This window comes from Labrus bergylta, chromosome 6 (genome assembly GCF_963930695.1).
Source record: "Labrus bergylta chromosome 6, fLabBer1.1, whole genome shotgun sequence".
Classification (NCBI taxonomy): Eukaryota; Metazoa; Chordata; class Actinopteri; order Labriformes; family Labridae; genus Labrus; species Labrus bergylta.
Genome location: NC_089200.1, coordinates 5,544,817 through 5,566,441, shown reverse-complemented (window position 1 = coordinate 5,566,441; position 21,625 = coordinate 5,544,817). Strand labels below are relative to the sequence as shown.

Genomic DNA, 21,625 nt, shown 5'->3' with positions numbered 1-21,625 from the left:
CATCTAATGACCTGATAAGGCCTTTGACTGTGGCTGAAGGTGTGCATGCACTAAGAAGGAAAAAGATTCAATTTAAAAATTGATCTACTCACATTTTACTTTTTTACTTTTTGGTGAACATTTTGATATCTGGAATTTTAAATTAAAATCATTTTAACTGCTACATAAAAAAAGATTGAATGAGGCATTCATTAAAAATATGTTTCTCTACTTGCATAAAAAAAAACCTTGAAAATGAATTTAAAAAAAAAGAGAGTTTTCTGATTCAAACGAAAATGTCAATTGTTTTAAGCCGTTGTTTTCTCTGATTACATTACAGATCAAAATTAAAGGCACAGTGCACACTTTCTGTTGTCTGAAGCAGTGGTTCTCAACTGGGTTAGCCTCAAGACCAGCCACCGACTCCTGAATGAGAAATCGTGACCCAAATTTCTGATATTTTTTAGCCAATGAGATTTATTTAAAGTCTTTATATGTGATTTTTCACACTTAAATATAATATAAATCAAGTATATCCTCTGAAAATAACTCTGTGAGTCATGACTGTCTACAATGGGTGTAACACCCGAGTCCCACTGTCTGTGATGTTTTCAGAGTTTTCAGAGTCCTATCTTCAGTTTGTTTACATCGCCAGGACGGCCGGCTGACTCCTCCCCTCGTGTATAAAAGTTGTTTAATTGAGGGACTAGAGAAAAGAAGAATAACATACTGTACTCACTGCTTAACTGTGTTTCTAGATCACGCTCATTTCAGGTAAATTTACATGCAGTGTGAAGATATGAGCAGAATAAAGATGCACCGCCAGTTGTTTTGGTTTCATGCTGGTGCTCAAGGGCGACATCTACTGGATTAAAAAAATCGCATATAAAGCCTTTAATAAAAAATTGTGCAGTTTGAACCTCAAGCTTTACAAAACATGTGAAAGAACAAAGATACGGAACAAAATAAAACACATGCTATAAAAGCGCTTCAAAGACTTTTTGACACATTTTCTCACACAATCGTGACGCGCCGAAAAAACAGCTCCGCAACCCGCATTTGGATCCCGGCCTTCAAGTTGAGAACCACTGTTCTGAAGTATGACTGTATAATGCCAAATGTGTTCACCTCAACACAACTTAATGCAAGATGAAAAAAGTAAAGAGACGCGGAAAATCATTAACACAACTGATCCTTCAAGAGAGGGCTCAACACTTGAAAAAACAACACGATGTGGAGTTTATGCAAGGTGAAAAAAAAAAGTCCATCACACTCCTCTGCAGCTGTTTCTCACTCCAGTAAAACCTGGTCATGTCCCCTCAGGGAATCAAGACTGATTGGTAGAATTTAATGATACGCCTGATAGGCAAAAACATCCAGGAGCTCTCCACACGTTTACTTGCAATTTGCAAACTAATTAGAAGTTTGGATGTAACTGCTTTCAGCTGTGTGCACCCCTACGCGTTAGAAAGGTGTTTGCACATTTCTTCCTCACAGTACCTTTTTGGCTGTTCTGTCGAGACAAAGATTCAGCTCGTTACCCTGCCTCAAAAAGAAATCTCGGCTGTGAAAAATAAAACTGATAAGAGTAGCAGAGCACAGATAGATGGTACCAGAGTTACTTCACCCAGACTCAGTTATGGAGGGCTTACAGTAAAATCCAAACACATACATACAGTGCTTATGGGGAGACATTCAGTCAGTGCACACTTTGTATAAGATTCCTGATAATTATTAAATAGATAATGGGTATTTACAATTTATGCTAAGCTAACATTAACTAAATAACCCATAGAGTCCATGTCTATTATAGCAAATGTACATCTACAATGTATTTGTAAGATATTTACATAACATTTATGTGGGTTTAATACAAGAAGAATAATGACATAGAGTATAGAAAAAAAAAAACAATTGATCGGTTTTTACTATAATCCCCAAAAGGCTAACTCAAACTCCTAATTTTCACTATAGGCACATACAAGGCTAGCAGGGGTGTAGGCTTCAGCCTGGTTCATAACGAAGGACCACTTAAGAGTTTGGCTGACACTGTTTTTACTAGGTCATGTTTTTTGTGCTTTGTTTCTTATACTAGCTAACAGTGCTTTGTGTGTTTCCCTTTAAGAGGCAAAAGAAATGTTGAATTCTGCTCTCTTGTGCCCTGTGTGGCTCACGACTCAGACCTTAAGTCCCAGCTGTAGGGCTTGTAAAAAGTACCTGCAGGGATAAATCTCACACACAAAGAATTGAAAAATAAGTCTCAGACTAAATCTTTGTCCTCAGCAATGATTGTTTCCCCAAGGATAAGCTCTGTGTCTGACCTCATGTTTTTGCTTCTATCTGTCTTTTCCTTCTATCCAGAAGTTTCTCTTTGTTTCCCTACAGTTTGTATCGTCTCTAAATGCTTAAAACCATCTGCCACTCCTGGTCTCTCGCAAGTATTCCTGCACCTTTTCTCTTGTGTTGTTGTGCACCAATAGTCCTCTATACCTCAAGCTTTAACCTCAAGATTTTTGTGCAATTCATTTGTATCAGGAGTTACCCGCTCAAATCATTGGAGAGAGGATGATCAAAAACAAATTAACGAAAGATAGTGGGTCCAAACATGATATGATTCGGAGTAAAAAAATGCATTTAAAACTTTTTTTTGTCAAAAACTGACAGTTATGCCAAATGCAGATATGCTGCAGGGTGCTTCATTATAGAGACTGAGTTTCAACAGTAATACCCAATTCAAATCAATCCAGCAAATCCAATTATAGATTTTTATGGTAGAGCATTATGTCAAATATGAGGATTTAAGTGTTTGATCCATTTATCAAATGAATTGAAACAAGGTCTTGAGGCCATATAGTGCTAATCCTCTTACTGGATATGCCCTTCAATAAAAAATAAAAAAAAGGCTGCCTCCACTTTCCTTGCCCTTTGGTCTTGCATGTCTGCACCTGTCTTGTCCCACTCTTATCTCTGAATTTTATTCCCCCTACCTCCCTCCTCTTCTTCTGTCTCCTAGCTGTAGCCGAGGTTTTCCATCTCGTGGCGGTATCTCAGCTCAGACACTTTCGCTTTGTGCTGCTTGCTCTCCAGGTGCTGTCTGAAGTCCGTCTCCTGCTCGGCTCCGCAGTTGCACATGGAGCAGTAGAACTGCCCGCTGGGAGTGACGCACATGGCCAGGTCCCTCGGGATGCGCTGCCTCGGTCTAGGGTTGTAGTACGGCCCTGGGGTGGGGGGAAGAGATGAGTCAAGTAGACAGGAATGAAAATAAGTTAATTGTAGCCACTCTTTAAGAGACTGGTTTATTCTAGATTTATCTATCGAGACACCTGGACAATAAACGTGGTGAAAGAATATATGAGATAAAGAGCTGACACTTATTAGTGTTTTACGAGCAACAATGTTTCTCCGTTTGATTATTCCATTAATTATTCTATCGGAAAATTGTCAAAATATTATAAATATTAAAGTTGCAAAGTTTATTTTTTTCTAAGTTATAAGAACCAGCACTAGAGCTTAAGATGATTATGTTTCACTAGAGTCTTGCGTGTGTGTGTGTGTGTGTGTGTGTGCGTGCGTGTTCAAGCAGTAGAAAAACGAGACGAAGATAAGGGGAGAGATAAAAAGACAGTGAGGAGGCAAGTGTAGAAGAGAGAGAGCAGCTATTTTTGGGTTTGTCCGTCAAGACACAAAAAATGATTGAATCAGCAGAACTTTGAAGTGTGTGCGTTTAAGGAAAGGAGATCAAAAAAGGGAGAGGAGGGAGGAAAGTGAATTGGCTCTACTTTAGGACTTGTCCTGTTTCATCTTGAGCCAAGGGGATACTGTTATTTTGTCCTTGGAAAAAATAGAGAAAAGAGATAGTTGTTTGACGTCAGCAGAAAAGTCTGACGTTACCTACTCTGTATCTGTTTTCACACACGCTCAGGCAAAAGCAGACTCTCCAACAATCACATGGAAACACAATGAAGAAGCTTTCAGTGGAAAGTGTTATCTAACCTGCTTAATGGTGATAGCAGCTTTTTTTTTCAGATTCTCCAAAACGGGAGGAGGCTGAGGATTTTATGCTGCAAAAAATTGTTATTTAAAAACTTTGAAATAAAGTTTAAATTTCAGAAAGGAGCTTTAGTTTTTCAGCAGAAAGCAAATTAAGCCTTGTAAGGCTGTCAACCAAAATGCATCTACTGATAGAGAGTCGTTATTTTATTTATTTTTATTTTTTTTTAATTATTATTATTATTTTATTTATTTATTTTTTAATTATTTTTTTAATTATTTTTTAATTTTTATTTTTGCATTGTTAAGGAGAGCTTGGAACACAAAAATGCCATTGCCTGATAACTTGAACTTGAACTTGAACTTGAACTTGAGTCATGATTCCTATGTTTATTTTAAATTCAAATTTCCAAATGCAATCTTTTTATTCCTTAATCCTAGGAAAATACTTTTTATTTTAATGAAAATACTGTTTATTTTTTCTTGGGTTTGGTTGCACATTCAGTTAAACTATCACGTTTGGTTTCCAGCATGAAGGAAGTACGAGCGTTTGTTGTTGTTAGTTTGTATTTTTATTGAAAAAACAAAACAAAATAAATATAAATTGTCACCTCAAACAAAGGCAGCTGTTCCCTAATCAGATTCTATATTACCCCTATCATATATTTTACTAGTATACAACTATATTACCCTCATACAGTAATATATTTACTATGACTGATAAATAAGTTTAGCTGCTAACAGTGCTAACAGTAGCTTTTTAGCATATTGCTATATTCGATAATTTTGTGTTTACATCTAACACCACACATATGTAGCCACTCTTTGAGTCCATTTGATTAGTTGTTGATTCATACTAACAAACACAAATCATGTTGCACCCTTTTCTTTGTCCCAGTTTTAAATTGACTGTTCAAAAACTGAGCAGGCGTTTACAACCAGCATCCACTTGGTGAATGTCTCGACTCTCTCTGTATGTATTAGCTTACCTGTCATTGAGGCAGGAAGCTGTGGGCTGCGGCGGTTTTTCACAAGTCTGTACTCACTGCAGTCTTTCCTGCTTCTTCTCGGGGCCGCCTCATTGTTTCCGTCCCTGAAACAGGCAAGGCTAGCATCAAAATGACTTTAGTTTGCTACAGAAGTTTAGCAAGACACACACCCAGCTTGATGTTTTAAGCTTGTTTTCTTTGGTAATAAAGACACCCAAGAGACTAGCTGTTTACTGTTTATTTTTTTGGGCAAACTTAAATTATACAATTAGAAGGTGGAGCCAGAATTAGCTTGTAAGCTTAAAAGTGGAGACAAATACTGAAGACCTATTGATCTACAGTGGAAAGTTACCTCATTATTCAAATACTCAAAATTGTCAAGGCTTCTTCTTTAATCATTTTGCAGCTTTAAAAATATACATCATGGCTTTAGCTGAACAGATTTGCAATACAAATGCAAAGCTTATACAAAAGCTCTTTATGCTACCAAATGTTTCAGTACTCAAACCTACATGTTGTTGGAGTTCTGCTGGGCCTCAGCGAGCCGTAGTTTCTTGGCATGGTTCTTGCCCTGGTAGTGGGCCTGTGCAACTGCTGGTGAACTGAAGGAGGCATCACACAGCTTACAATAGTCATTCTCTGTGGCCAAGATGACCCGGGTTGCCCCCTTATAGAGTGCCTGAGGACACAGGACAAAGCAATGCAGTGTTTGTGCTGAGAGAAGTAACGGAGTAAACGCTGAGAAAAAAAGAAATGAAATGAAAAAGTATTTCCTGCAACGCTTTTAGGAGTTTTGTGGGAAAGCACGCAGATCAAAGTAATGAAATCATGAAAGAAATCACATCACATGTGCTTACGTCCAAGGTTGGCATCGTATAATAAAGTCTGTTAATAAATATTTGTTTTGGTCTCTACCAATCTCTTTTCAGAGGCTTGATGCCCCTTTTGAACTTTGCCCTCTGCTGTTTGTTGCTGAGCAGGTAACATGCAGCTGTAGCCTAAGCTATCACATCATGATGTTTCTACAAAATCTTAAAATTTGCAAGCTGGAAAGATAATTAAATGAACGAAAAGCCCCTACAAGCCCTAATGAAGTAAAAAGGGACTTCAGATTCAACGAAAAAGTGTTTAAGACTATGATAGACACAGTTCACAATAAAAAAAAAGAAGGAAATAAATAGCTTCTTTCAAATGTGATCAAATTCAGCTATAATAAAAAAAACTTTCTGGAAAGAATAATTCAGTTTTGTCTCCTATTAGTAATTAGATGATGTTCCTCTGATTATGTAAACTTTCTTTTTCTTTTCTCATCATGTTTCTGATCTCCAATTAAACATTTTTAGTTATCGAGAATTTTGTTGTACCAGCTTTGATTTAAGATTTAATTTAACACTTGGTAACGGAGACAATCAAGACAGAGGGAGTCGGTATTTTTTGATCAGTACAGCCAGATTGTGTCGAGATAGAATTGTTCAGTGGTGTGCGATTTATGTTAGTTTCCACTATTTAGATACACATACTCTGCAGTTCTCCACAACCTCCTCAAAAGGAAATGACCTATATAAGCACATTGACCACCTTGCGCAGCAGTGCAGTACACCCACTTTCTCAACTAAAACTGTAACATTTAGGTAGGCGGGTGCTGGATTTTCTAGGTTTGGTCCTGACCTGTCTGCCTGCGTCACTGTCATTGGATCCTGAGCTGAGCCCCGTCTGGCCGGCTCCCTCAAGAACTTCTGGGATCCTGATGGCTGGAGGCTGCTGACTGCCAGCGTAGAAATTTCTCAACTTTTTACCGTGATTCTTCCCCTTAGACAGATAAAGAAATAAAGATTTTGTACATGCACGTAGATTGATATTCAACATGTTCTGTGCAGGTATGAAAGTGGACTTCCTCTGACCTGGTAGTGAGCCTGTGCCTGCTGTGCAGAGTTGAGGGTAACATTGCAGAGTTTACAGTACAGAGGTTTACACAGGTCCCCCAGACCCAGGGAGTCCTCCTGCTCCTCCACACCCAATGGAGAGCCCTCATCCTGGGGCTGCTCACTGGCTGGGGCTGCCTGTCCTGGGAGAGGACCACCAGGGATGAGGCAGGACACTTGGGCTGGGATGGGGGCCTGTCCTGGAAGTCTTGGGGGCATCTGCGAAGGGTCTGGGCCCAGCGCAGGAGGGGAGGACAGGGGGCTAGGAGGGAGGGGGAATCGTCCCACCCCTGGAGCCACGACAGGAGGGGGCACCAGGGTTTGTGAATGATTGAGAGGAGGAGGAGGCCCCAGTTGTTGCGTGAGGTCCATGGTTGGAGGCACTATTGTTTGGGAATGATCTACAGGTGGGGGCAACAACGTGTGCACCATTGGTGGAGGCCCCAGTGTCTGAGGTGGGGGTCCTAAACTGTGTGGCGGGGAAATGGAAGGAGGCCTTAACGTGTGAGGGGGAGCAGCAGTTATGGGTGGGGGACATAGACTCTGGGTGGGAACCAAGGTTGGAGGTCCCATCGCCTGAGCAGGGGACATGGGAGGCGGGCCGAGAGGTTGCGTTGGCGCCATTGGCGGAGGTCCCAGCCGGTGCAGAGAGTCCATGTGATGGAAAGGCTGATGGTGATGACTGAAGAGACTCAGAGGAGGCTTCAACATGGTCTCTGGACCTGTGGACATCAGAGGCTATACACTTAAAGGGCATGGACTTATATTTATCAAAGACCTTTCTCCTTAGTCAGGTCCTTTAGAAATTAGATACAACTGCAAAACATCAGTAAGATAAATAATCATTCATGCAAGTTTTATATTTGAAAAACATTTAGGCCTATATGTAGTCCTGTTTTCTTCTTTAAGGCCTTGAGGGATGATAACATTGACAGCATATTAAGATTGACAACACGCCTCCAGGGTCTAGATAGATGAGATGACATCAGATTAGTTTAGATTTGATTAGATTCACTCTAAGGGGACATTTTCCTTGGGCAAAAAATGCAAAAAGTAACATACAGCTCAATGCAACTTGATGTAACTTTAATTATGCACAATACTAAAAACACACACATGTGAATATATCATTTACTTAATGACAAAGATTTTCATTCGTTATAATCCAAAGGAAGTAAAAATAGTCTGTTTCGGTGCACATGCTGATGATAATGTACGATTTGATCTGATTCTGTCAAACTTAAAGCAAGGGGAAAATAAAAAATAATGTCGACGCATCACTTTAAATGACACCGTGAAGTAGGCACACAGGGCTTGTCTTTAATCTTTCAAAAATAAATACAGGATTTGCTTTGGATTGTAGACTTTAAAAAGGCGCTTTCAGATGCTGCAGACTTGAGTGGACATTGTGTACTGACAGATCATCAAACAGACAATGACGAGGGATTTGGTCAAAGTCCAATGCCTAATGTACAATAACAATAATACCACGCATCTGTATCTAGATGCCCCGAGGCAGGAGAGATGTAAAGAAATGTGCGCTTGAAAACACATTGTCGGACAGAGGGGGCTTTTCACTCCAGTGGGCATCAGAAAGATTAGGCTGAGCCTGCAGGCGCCTGCAGTAAAGCATACAGGACGTTATATATATGCATACATGTTCACACACGCGCACACACACACCGAAACACAGTGACAATAAAATCCATCTCAAGCTGATCACTCTGCCTGAAGTGTGACTGCTTGAATGGACTTGTGTTTGTGTAAAAAAACAGAAATAAAGAGCATGAAGCTACTGCGCTGATTTATGTGTGTTTGTATGTGCCACTCTAATGATCCATTATGTTAGTGTGTGTGTGTGTGTGTGTGTGTGTGTGTAACTACATGCATTGACAGGTCACTAAAAAAGGCCAACAGCTGTGTCAAAACTCACTGCGCTGGAAGCTTTTATCTGGGATCCAACTGGACGCCCTGGAGGCACTGATTCATAGACCCAAAATAAAACCCAGGGGTGTTTGTGTTTCCGACTGCTGCTCTCTGTCAGTCTGTCTGTCTTGCCCGTCTAGCTGCCTCTCTCTGTCACTTGGCATGGCCGACCTCAGCAGAAAGGTATGCTGGACGAGTCACTGATCTTACTATAGTGGACTCTAAGGAAGATTTAGCAGAGTTGGGCGAGTGCACATTACCACAGACATGTTAAGGAGCAGTTGCATATAAACTGAATATCAGTTTTACAACTTATTGGCATCGTTAAATCTTGGTTTCTGGTGTCTCCATCTGCTATTTTTGGAAGCTTCTTCTGAGGGCTGCATCAGTAGGGAGCCACAGCACTGATTTATTTGCAAGAGAAACATATGAAATGGGTTATTATTCAAATATACGACACTATACAATGCGATGCGATACGATGTGGTACGATGCCATTGCTTAACTTCTAAGCTAAGTCTAGCTTAGCTTAAGAGAAGGCGTCAATGACAGAAAAATAGAAAATGCAAAGGCAGCTATAGAACCAATGATGAACACAAAACAGGAAAAAGTATGGTTTTAATTTGCAAACAAAAATTGCTAATGCATATTGATATTGGTATATTTTGAAAATAAACAGTTGAGGAAAAGGGCCAAAGGTCTTTCTCATGCGACACCGTTTGAGAAGATTGAGCAACAAATGTTCATATTTTTCACTTGGATCAGACCAGTAATCAGTACACATTGTGCACATACTCTATCCCCCAGCAGCAGCAGCAGCAGCAGCCCTAACACCCTTCAGCTCTGATTGAGACAGCCTTCACAACAGTTCTAGGCGCAAAAGAAAACTGGACCTGTTTTCTTGATATTAATCTTGTAGCTTTTCAGAGACACAGTACAAACAAGCTCTACATGCACTTGTACTGTCAACAGTTAAAGTGTAGCTTCCTAGTCCTACATTGTAATTTATTTGTGCTGGCCTGCTCTTCTTCAATCAATTATGCGTCATGTATTGTTATCTATTTTATCAATAACGTAAGCGATTTGTCATGGTTGATTTTGTAGACATGCTGGTTTTCAAGATCATCTTTATTCCTCTTCATTTTCTCACCTTTTTTTTGCTCTTGGCTCCTTGTGTTTGCTGAAATTTCAATTGAATTGCTCCCTCCTGATTCTCCATAGATTAAAGATTTAATGAAAGAAAGGAGGGTTGTAATAGATCGCAATTAATGATTATACAAAGTTGAGCAATTTTAAGCTGAAAACATTTTCTGTTTTTTCTTCCAGTGTATTAAACAGAGACCCGTATAATTCATTTTTTTCCAGAAATGACTGATTGGTTACCAGGGCAATGTGTCTATATTATGATGCTTTATGACCTTTATTCACGTTTGCGCTTTTTCAAATGGCAGAATTAATTGCAGTAATGCTCATAATTGGTTTAATACATATGTGGCCTATCAGACAGTAAAAGGGTAACATGTGTCCTTTGCTGTAGGGATTTAAGCAATAAAAACATGCATTATTAGCTATGACTGTGCAGATTACAACCAGTTCTAAATCCACTCTGTCGTTAGATGAAAGCATCTATTTATATCTCCCTCTATTTTGACATGAAACAGATCCAACTTGCAGGAACATCAAACCGGATAAAGCAGTACAGCTGTTATAATGAATGGAAGATTTGGGTCTTTATTTGACATAAAGGAAGTTGCAGGATAGTTTTTATTCTGGCTGAGATCATTCCAAAGTTTTTAATATGAGCCAGATAGGCCAAGGTCAGTATGATCTTCCTCCTCAGAGACAAAGTTCCAGGCCAACAAAGTTTGGTCTGAAGTGCCGAGGCTCACATTCATGTTCACAGAAAACAGTCCTTACTGCAAATTTAAAAAAAAGAAAGAAAGAAAACTTTTGGCATCACAGCTTTGGGAGAGGAGACAATCAATGTTGCAAGTCAAAACTAGGCTTATGTAATATTTGCTCTAAAGCACAAAGCAGAAAATAAGTCTCATCATCATCCTCTGCCTTAACGCAGCAGTTCATATCAAGTTTTGGATGAATAGATACCAAAGTGTAATTGGGAAGAAAACTACCTCAGAAGTTAGTCACTGGTTCATCAATTCTGTTAGCTTGACTCAGGATTTGTGTCTTTGCTGGTTACACACACACACACACACACACACACACACGAACGCAAACTTCTGTCTCGGAGCCTGATCATCTCTCGGCCTCCACAGAGAATCTCTAAATAGGCCAAGTGTTCATTTTCTCTTGAGTTTTTCTTGCTATACTGTGCTGTCTCACATCAATTATGGAGCAATGAGGAGCACATGCCTCCTGCACTTATTTCATCTGCTTCACTGGACACTGGACGAGAGCAGAAAGCAGCAGAGACCAGATAGCCAATGTCTTCCTGTACTTTTTTTTTTTTACAGTAGATCTAACCAGCTAATAAAGTTTTGAATTATTAACAAACGGTGAGAGATAGGCTGACCAAGTGTGTTCATTCTGGCAGATGAAAAGTTGTTAAAAATCCACAAGTATTCAACTCGTAATAATAATTTAAAATAAGCAGAGATGCAAGCAAATTTATTAAAAAAATAAAATAAAAAATCTGCCATTTTTCAGCCCTTTTTTGATTGAGTTATCAGCCACTTACAACAACTTGAAGACGTTGTGCAGGCTATGCATTTTACATCTGACAGAGAGGCTGACTGAAGATGACAGTTCAATGTAACTAGGTGGACAGAATCTGTCTCAAGCTGTAAATCTGGATAATCTACACAGATACATGATCCATATAGCCTCAAGTCCCTGTAACCTGCAAGGGAAAGCCTGTTTATATGGCAGGGACTGTGCAGGTGCAACGAAGAAACCCTCGGTGTGAAATTGCCACATGCACACCATCAGTAAGTGCGGATCAAGCAGTGCAAAGGCTATGAAGTGAAGGGAGCAGCATTTCTTCACTTGACAACAGACTGAGGCTGTTTTACAGTCTGAACCCAGCTCAAGATATAGAAAAGCTCTCCATACTGTACAAGAGACAATAAGAGTATCTCGACATCCTCACATTTTGCATCACAGCATCTTTAAGCAGAACAGAATGAAGGCTGGTACCCCCCACACCCTTCTCTAACATGACATTAAGATGACAGCAGCACCCGAGTTTAAACATCCACCTTCCTCTCTCTGTGACATCTGCAAAATCTCTCTCTGGTTGAATTTTTTCTCAGCGCATCATTAGACTACACTGGGAGTCAAAGGGGGGGAGATCCTGGATGTTACAAGCCTCTCCTTACCTGGCAATCGGGCAAAATAATGGCTGCTGTCACCGTAGCTGACAGGCGGTGAAGTGTAATTTCTGCAGTAATCTGCACTCTGGTAGTACGCTGCATCCCCGGTCTTCAGCTGCAGCGCCATCATCGCACTGACATCCCCCTTTGCCAACTTCTTCTCTCCAAAAAACCGGGCGATCTCGGCAGGATGACAGACCTTACCACACGCTCGGATACCGCGGCTTTCACCGGAGGGGGGATTTTCAGAAGAGAGAGATATACAGAAAACCACAGTCACCAGTAGCACATTTTAACCCACAAACTTTAAGCATATCTAAGTTAATTTTTTTGCTTAATAATCGCCGACAAAGGTGTTCTTCCGACATTTTTACAAGAAGTAAACTCTGCCAAGGATCCTCCTGCACCCCCTCTTCTTGGTACGGTCCATTTCCGATGCCACCGCTCTTGATTTGCATGGGTGGTAATCATGACACATTGTATAAATATGTTACACCTCTATGGTTCTCTCGGATCACCCGTGAGGGCTATTTATGAGTGTCAATCTGCTGGGAAAACAGTAGAAAAAACAGAAGAAGCTTATTAGATAAAAGCAAAAAATAAGGAAATACGTCCAACATGTCACCTGTGGAAGTGATAATAAAGTAATAATTGAAGATTTACTAAACTGTTTTTCCCCACTATGCACGATGTGTTTATTGGACTACATCATACCTTTAGGCTATTTAAGCAACTTTTATTATTATTATTGAGAAGATGTGATTGAAAGAGAAAAATACAAGCAGCCTAAGTGATCTTTTTTTTGTCAATTAAATATGAATGCATTACATTTTAATGTATGTATATATGTATTAAAGATTAATATAACATTATTTTACTGTGCGTCTCATAGTAATTTCCCATATGTTGCATATAGCCTATAGCACTATAAAGATATCAACAAATTTTACGTTTTGTGTATTTAATGTAGCCTTATATTATATATAGACAGATTATAAATGTGCATGTAGTACATCAGTGATTACAAGTGTCTGCACTCGTAGTCACTGACTTAGAAGGAAAAGAGACGATAAGATAAAACAAGATAAGATAGAGATAAGATCATTTTTATTGATCCACTTTTGGGGCAAACTGCAGCAAAGGAAAGTGTGATCAAGAGATGCAACTAAAATTAAATCAACAATAACAAGACTACATACAATAAATATAAGGCTACTATAGCAGGCCTATATTTATGTAAGATAATATGCTATAAAAAGCTATAATATTATATGACACTGATTAAAAACTACACAATGTAGACCTTAAAACAAAAATGATTAGGATGAGTTACATTACTTTTTTTTAAAATTGCAATCACTATTTTACATTCTAAGCATATAAACTATAATTATATTGTCCAATTATCATCTTCAGTCTTTCTTCTGTCCTGCTTTAAACTTTGAATTTCACTTTCTGAGGCTCAACAGTGTCTTATCTTATCTTCTTATCTCATCAAATAATGGACTAGGTTATTTAGCAGAAACAAGTAGGTGCCACGCCCACACACACACACACACACACACACACACACACACACACACACACACACACACACACATTATGTTGAAATGAATCACCAGCTATGTAGGCTGCTGTAATGTAGTTTTAAATGTGGTTTTGTGTTTTGATGCATGAGTGAGAGAGGTGTTAAACCACTAATAGCCCATACTGATGAATTACACCAGCAGTTTCACTCTCAGTGTGTAGGTGTAGGTGTGTGTGTGTGTGTGTGTGAGTGTGTGTGTGTGTGTGTGAAGAGGAAGGGAGGAGGGCCCCAGACAGACAGCGTGGCTGCAGTGCCGCAGCAGAGACTCCTTCTCGTCCAGTCGGACCAGCTGCTCTCCACAACAAGCCTCAGGTTCAGCAGCTCTGACAGACAGCAGGGACACATTGGAGATACATTTCTGTTCATCTGCCTGAGCTCACAACACAAAGAGGGGGAGGAGGGGGATTTAATGACGAAGTGGAGGAACGATTACTGTCACGGTTAGCCGGCAGAGACGTCACATCTCCCGCAGCTGGGAGACACCAGCCCGGCCGAGCCGCTGGGAGCTGAGAGGCTAACTGGCTTTAGCCGGGGAAACCAGTCTCTCCACAGACAACGCTGCGTTGACGCCCACTCATACGGGTACGAAACGATGCTAAACAACCCATATTTGAATATTCCAGCAGAGAAATGTCATGTTTTTTGTGTTTTTTTGGATATATTTAATAAAAACAAGAGGATGCAAGGCTCATCGTTAGCAGTTAGCTTGTGAAGAAGACATCCAGATATCCTCACAGCGCCTGCAGACAAACCGTGAGAAGAGTTGTTGTTACCTAATTATACAGATTATGTCATTGTTACATAAATAAAGCAATATCGAGGGTGCACAGAGTGATGCAGCTGTCATATTTAGCTGTCATCACCACACACCAAACCTCAGATATCCTGCAGCTGCTAGTGAATTTAGTGAAATGCTGTGTTGTTGTTGTTGTTGTTGTTGTTTGTGTTTCAACATTTCCTCAACATATTTTGGTGACAGGGTGAAGATGGACTGAAAACATGAAGGGTGGAACTGTCCCATCGTCAGAATAGGAGGGCTTCTCTCTTGGGTATGCTTTCCCTGTCTGTATTCAAAGAAACAGGAGTGTGTCAGATGTCAGAGTGTAAACATATGATTTTAAATTGGCCACTGTTTCACAACAAAAAAAAACAACACTTTGTTGTGATATGATATGTGGTGCAAACTGGCTTCACCTTTTACGATAACCGCAAAAAAAATATTATTCTGCTTTCCGACCGGGCCAAAGTGTGACCCGGCTAACCTTTCACTGCTGTGCTTCAGTATTCAAAGCGATCTCATCTCTGTAGGCAAATGTTTCCCCACTCCCCACATCCTGTGTTGTGAGGAAGCTTCCTCTTTTGTCCCAAAGTGCTTTAGCTGCATCCTGATCAGGGTCACAGATCACATGACAGCTTCACTGCTCTAAAAGCTCGATTGTTCTAACTTTGTTTTTATATTTTGTTAAAGCTTGTTTTTTATTTTTGTACATGTACACTTCATTTTGTTTTGTTTTGTCAGAAGCTTTATCCGCTTGGCCTCACTGTGATTATTTTATACTTTATTTCAGACCCATAGGTCCATATCATCAGAAAGAAAGCACTCAAAATATAAAAACAGGACACCAACGATGAAGGGATATAATCACTACAGTTCACAGTTTGTCAGTAATTCAAATACAAAGAGACATTTGCACCAGTGTTTCCAGAATAAGAGGAACACCTTGAGTCACTTAGTGGTGGAGCAACATTATGATGAACATTTTCTGAATCAACGACACTGAAATTTATACATCGAATTTCTCAATTCAGAATGACACGTGGAGACATTATTATTAGTTAAACATTTGACTTGCACTCGTCCATCCTGGTGTTGATTATATTTTCTCTTCTTCGCTGCTATGGCCGTCATTTGGCGGTTTTGAATCGCGTCTAATCCCTAAATTCTTACCTGTGCGCCATCGGCTTTGGGGAAACTCAGCAGCTCCCGGTCCCGAGACGTCCCGAGTCGACCAAAATGAACCAAAAGTTAGCAGTGGACAGACTTTAGGCAGACACAGTCACTGCGACACATCTATGGAGGCCCAAAAGTGATGACCAAGCGACCTTACTTTTGTATTATAAGTCCATATTCTATTTGTTTCAGGTTAAAACTACTGACTCTGCCTTTAAGGAATGTCAGGTGGTGAAATAAGAGATATAAGCTGTTTTCACATAATGCACTCCTGTTATTATGTCTAGATCATTTCAGGTAATGTCCTGCTGCGGCCGTTCTCACATCAGCCCACTCGGACTTGCTGCGGTAAAAATGCTAGGGGGCCGGCAAATATACTACTACTACTAATAATAATAATGATAGTAATAATAATAATAATAGACTTTATTTGGCATGGACATCACAGATACATTGGACGAACCAGATTTATTGTTTAAGTGTTTTAGCAAGTGTGCTAGTTCTCAACACCGGTCCACAGGAGGCTTTAGAAAGGAAAACAATTAAGATAGGGAGAAAAGTGATCAAACAGAGAAAAACAACAAGGAGAGAATAAATAAATAGACATAAACTGTAGAGCAAAGGCAGCATGATCAAACAATAAACCAGTCAGAAGCTATTCATGTGAGCACTGTTGTTTTGATTATATCAGGAGTTTTTCAGGAGTTTTCTGACAGTGTGAAAGCCCTATAAGTTTTACTGCAACAGTGTCTGTTGCTCTGTTTAAATCAAAATGCACACAGAGACACTTTTTTTTTTTTAATTTGTGATGAATTTAGACTTTTGCAATGTGCTAATTGCCATAGTTTGTATTTAGATCAACCACACAGCCCTATAGTCTCTTTAGATGCTGAGTCATTCAGGTCATGGTGGTCCAAAGTCAGAATTGAATGAGAGGTGAAATATCAACCAAGTCTAGTTACCTCCTGTTTCAAACTTTAACCTGCTAATAAATACTGTAAAAAGATGCTCTTTATATAAGTTGATGGACACCATTGCTATTACAGACACCAGAGAAGTAGATCGGAAAAGTCATTCTGTCTCAACCCTGACCCAATACTACTACGAGTTCATTCTAACATGACTTTGTTTGATTTTATAGTCATGAACTGATTGAATGTATTTTATTTTATGAAGCACTACGAGTTTTATTTTCTGTTTCCCCCCTCAGTTAAATGTTCAGTGTGGTATGAGGACATGATTTTGTGAAGTCGAAGAGATTTCTTTCCAGTTAACAAAACGCCCAAATGTTAAACTTCTTCTTGGATGTTTCACATTGTTTTCAGTTTTAGGAAGTACACATTTCCTAGTCATTATGTGCAAATCCACTGTTACGAGCGCTTAATGTGAGCTGTTTTCAAACGAAATGAAGCATTACATTGTATATACAAGACTTAACAACATCTGGGCTGTGAGTGCAGCCCGTTGGTAAGATTTTCTATGCCAGTTTTACACATGTCATGGGTACTCAGCAGCCAGTCCAGTACTTGTTTTAGTCTCTGCTGCTGTTTGGTTGACTGAACATGCGGCTTGTTCTCTTAACTCAGTGAGCACAGCTGAGCCTCAGCTACAGCGGTGCAAGTTCACTGAGCTGCTCCACACACTCTCTTCAACCCAAAAGTAGCTCATGTTGAGCCACATTTTGAAATGAAGTTGATCAGCAATAGAAAAACAAAGTTGTTTTGTGTGTTTTTGTTTAAATTCCATCGCTTGAATTGTATATAAAACAAAGTGGACAAATGGGTGGGCTTGGATGCATGAAGAAGGAATTATTCACTCATGCAGACAGACTGCCCTTGAAATCTTCCTGAGTTGCTTGTTCATACATTCTGCTCACAGTGGGAGACTATGCCTGGTTGATGGGAGGGAGGGAGGGATCTCAAGAAGCAAGACATGACATAAAAAAATACAGAAGTGGCAGAAGATGCAACAGAGTCTGACGCCGTTATGACTATTTTTGCCTTTATATCAGTGTAGTTTGGCACATTCACAATATCAACAAAAGACGAGAAGAGGAACAGAAAACGTAAAGAAGCAGTTTCATGAGGTGCATGGAGATCGTACCGATGGTACACATTAGGGCTGGGCGATATGGACCAAAACTCATATCTTGATATTGATTAGCTGAATGGTGATACTCGATATATATGGATATGTATTTTATTAACAGTGAAAACACATGGAAAAATAAACTACCTGTTTGTGAATTTAAAAAGTAATATTATAAAATAAAAATGTTCCTTAAATACAATAAAAGAGAGAGAGAGGAGGAGCAGGGTGAAGAGGGACAGACAGTCAGTCATCATCAGTGAGATGAGAAAAAGGTGACCTGGTACCTCTGTAATGTTATTTTAATGCAACATAAACTATATCCATATTAACCATGTTGTCTTACCCTAGATCTTATTTGAAAATATATCGATATATCTGAAAAACTCGATATATTTCCCAGCCCTAGTACACATACAGTCTATAGTTGTGCATTGGCTGCAGGATACAGACGTAACGCTCCAGCTTGCTGTGTCCTGCTGTGTTCTTACAACAGCTCACCTGACTTCACATGGAATTATTTAAGGACAGGAACAATTTAGGGTGAAGTGGGAGTGAAAAATGTGGCTGTTTGCGTCACACCTCAGAAATGTCAGAGGGTTTTCATGAGTGTGAAAGCACAGTTACATTAGCTAGAGGCTGTTTAAGTCCCAAACTGTCTTCTCTATGTCAGCTTTGGCCGAGAAAGTTTTGGGGCTAGATTGAAATTCGATGACATGTTGAGTAATATGCATTCCATGAAATTCAGATTTTTTTATTGACTTTGGTCACCAGCTTCATTTACAGTGCGGTCGAATCACATAGTTTACACAGTAATAAAAAAAAAAAAAACCAGGCTTCGGTATTCAGAGGGCACACAGACAGTTGCTCAGTTGGCAACACTGCACCTCATGTGTGACCACCGGGGTCACCTTGAAAGTGTGGCACACGCACCTTTTGAACAATGACAGTCAGAGACCGCCAACCACGCTTCTGCTGTGTTAGTGACTAGCAGCAGAGCAGAAACATCTGAACGTACATTTTAGTATCACCACCGTGGCTTTTAGTTTAACTGGATTTTTTTATGGCTTGTTTTTGTACACATCGAGGATTGGAACTTGCCTTTAAAGTGTTGCAATCTTTCAGGTCTGGCTCTGCAGCTTAACCGTGTGACTGAGCTGGGAGACAGAGGGGAAGATGCCTCCCAGGCCGTCCTCGGGGGAGCTATGGGGCATCCACTTGATGCCTCCCAGGTATGAAACATTAGATCTTATACAAATAGATTCTTTGCAATATATGGACATGTATGTATTCAGGCATTACTGGTATGGGGTTAATCAAAATATAATTTCTGTTTCATGTTTTGTGTGAGAAAATCTCAACAGTTAATTTTGCAAAGAGTAAATAAAGTGAATTATTAAATCAGTAGTCCTCCTTGTATAATGATGCCGATTGTGTCTGCAGGATCCTGGTGGACTGCCTGCTGCCCAACGGGATGATTCTGACCCTGGAGTGTCTACGCGAGGCCACGCTCATCACCATCAAACATGAGCTTTTCAAAGAGGCCAGGAAATATCCCCTCCATCACCTCCTACAGGAGGAGACGTCCTACATCTTTGTCAGTGTGACACAGGTAAGAAATCTCCATCTCAATTTTAATATCCGGCAGCGAGAGGAGTCCATCTAAATAATAGAATGGAAATCCATTATTGAGAGTTTGATGGGAATAGACAGATACATATAAAGGAGAATTCTTCCAGAGTTCATGTAGCTGCTTAAAGGTTCTAATAAAAAGAAAGACTTATTAAAAACGTAGCCAGTAGCTTCCTACCCTGTGAGGTAAGCTGTGCTCAAACTTGATTGTGAAACAGATGTGTGTAGCTCACATCATGCTTGCCTCTCTACATAACTGCTTGGGAAATAAAACGCCTTCCCGTATTTGAAAATACACCGAGCTATACACTATTTCAAAACATCTTTTGTACACCTGGAGGGAAGGCTTCACATCTAAAAAGAAAGTCACCCTAGGCTTTCTGACAAAGTGGAATACATTGAACACAATTTTTTTATTTTTTTTGTTTCCTTTCCTCAGGAAGCCGAACGGGAGGAGTTCTACGATGAAACCCGCAGGCTGTGTGACCTCCGACTCTTCCAGCCCTTCCTCAAGGTCATTGAACCAGTGGGCAACAGAGAGGAAAAGATCCTCAACAGAGAGATTGGTGAGATGGTTTCTCGTCTGTTTGCATCGCTTCTGTTGTAACTTGATTTCATTTTTTGTGTTGTTACTTTTACAGAATTCTGCCTTCTGATAAAGAAAATATTAATTTACACCCATAACTAACAATTAATTAAAAAGTTGGCATATTCATTTTTAACATTGTTTTCTTTATTTTTTATTTAGTGTGATGTATGAGAGACGCCAAAAGTTTTCATATCATAAATGTTTGTCCGAGGCAAACTACGCTCAGTGGCTTTATGTAGAAAGTCAGGGAATGACAGCGTACCTGAGCTTGGATTTATTTAATATTTAATTTGTTTGATAATTTGTATTAACTCTCAAAGTCTTTCTATGTGATTTTTCACACTTAAATATAATATAAATCAAGTATATCCTCTGAAAATAACTCTGTGAGTCATGACTGTCTACAATGGGTGTAACACCCGAGTCCCACTGTCTGTGATGTTTTCAGAGTTTTCAGAGTCCTATCTTCACTTTGTTTACATCGCCCGGACGGCCGGCTGACTCCTCCCCTCGTGTATAAAAGTTATTTAATTGAGGGACTAGAGAAAAGAGGAATAACATACTGTACTCACTGCTTAACTGTGTTTCTAGATCACGCTCATTTCAGGTAAATTTACATGCAGTGTGAAGATACCAGCATAATAAAGATCGCTAGCATTAGCATGCTAACACAACAATGCACCGCGAGTTGTTTTGGTTTCATGCTGGACCTCAAGGGCGACATCTGCTTGATCAAAAAATCGCATATAAAGCCTTTAAAGTTCAAAACTTGAACATATTTTACTTAAAAAAACAAACAAACACTGACTATGCTTCATGTTCCATCAGGTTTTGCCATCGGGATGCCAGTGTGTGAGTTTGACCTGGTGAAGGACCCCGAGGTTCAGGACTTCAGGAGAAACATCCTGAATGTTTGTAAAGACTCTGTGGAGCTGAGAGATGCCAGCGGACCCCACAGTAGAGCCCTCTATGTTTACCCACCCAACGTGGAATCTACACAGGACCTCCCCAAACACATCTATAGCAAACTGGACAAAGGTAGGCGACTGCTTCAGTCTGTTTCCTTTGAGTGTGTGATGAATCAAAGACGAGTACTACTGAAGTAGAAGGTATAAATAGACAGCAAGAGAGCACTAAGAGACAACTAGAGGAGCACGGGGAATCAGAGATGGTTATTAGCCTCCCATCAATATTTAATCCTTACGAGCAAGCCTTTAAAAAGAAACTACAGTAATGAGCATGGCAGTCAATTAATTGATTGTGCAGCTATTAGTGTGAAGCTCTTGTGTTGAAACAATACAGAGGAAAAGCACAGCACTCGATAAAAGCATGCAGACCTTTGTATGATTGAAGGTGGGAGTTGTTGTTTTTTTGGGGGGGGTTTCTGCTCCAGTAGAATTTGATTTATGGATTTTTTTTTCTCAGTCGCCATGACAATCGTTTTTTTTTTTTTATCTCTTTTTTTTTGTAGGTCAGATTATTGTTGTGATTTGGGTGATTGTTTCTCCGAACAACGACAAACAAAAATATACATTGAAGATCAACCATGACTGTGTGCCTGAACAGGTAGGGTAAACTTATTCTAATATATATAAGTAATGAGTCTTAAATTACTGTGTATGCACTTTTATTTTGAGTT

The 21,625-nt window shown here is 39.7% G+C and overlaps 2 protein-coding genes across 3 annotated transcripts in view; one reads left to right on the top strand and one right to left on the bottom strand.

Annotated features, from left to right (window-relative positions):
• Positions 1 to 841: 841 nt before the first annotated feature.
• On the bottom strand, positions 842 to 12,315 carry zmat3 (zinc finger, matrin-type 3). Of its 2 annotated transcripts, none has more exons than XM_065955612.1 (6): positions 12,145 to 12,315; positions 6,860 to 7,602; positions 6,627 to 6,767; positions 5,471 to 5,637; positions 5,016 to 5,062; positions 842 to 3,197 (listed from the first exon to the last, which is right to left on the bottom strand). In XM_065955612.1, exons 1-6 carry the CDS (start codon positions 12,266 to 12,268, stop codon positions 2,989 to 2,991), a joined length of 1,431 nt encoding a protein of 476 aa, XP_065811684.1. In that variant the 5' UTR covers positions 12,269 to 12,315; the 3' UTR covers positions 842 to 2,988. The 2 variants fall into 2 exon arrangements, with proteins under 2 accessions (XP_065811684.1, XP_065811683.1); XM_065955611.1 differs by having other exon boundaries at positions 4,959 to 5,062; positions 12,145 to 12,314.
• Positions 12,316 to 13,993: 1,678 nt separating this feature from the next.
• Positions 13,994 to 21,625, top strand: part of LOC109998547 (phosphatidylinositol 4,5-bisphosphate 3-kinase catalytic subunit alpha isoform-like) — a 30,245-nt gene continuing 22,613 nt past the window's right edge. The window contains exons 1-7 of the mRNA XM_020653434.3: positions 13,994 to 14,308; positions 14,706 to 14,775; positions 18,891 to 18,997; positions 19,209 to 19,377; positions 19,837 to 19,963; positions 20,815 to 21,024; positions 21,458 to 21,552. Coding sequence (XP_020509090.1) covers positions 18,942 to 18,997; positions 19,209 to 19,377; positions 19,837 to 19,963; positions 20,815 to 21,024; positions 21,458 to 21,552 — 657 coding nt within the window. The 5' untranslated portion in view covers positions 13,994 to 14,308; positions 14,706 to 14,775; positions 18,891 to 18,941. The remainder of the gene's footprint in view (positions 14,309 to 14,705; positions 14,776 to 18,890; positions 18,998 to 19,208; positions 19,378 to 19,836; positions 19,964 to 20,814; positions 21,025 to 21,457; positions 21,553 to 21,625) is intronic.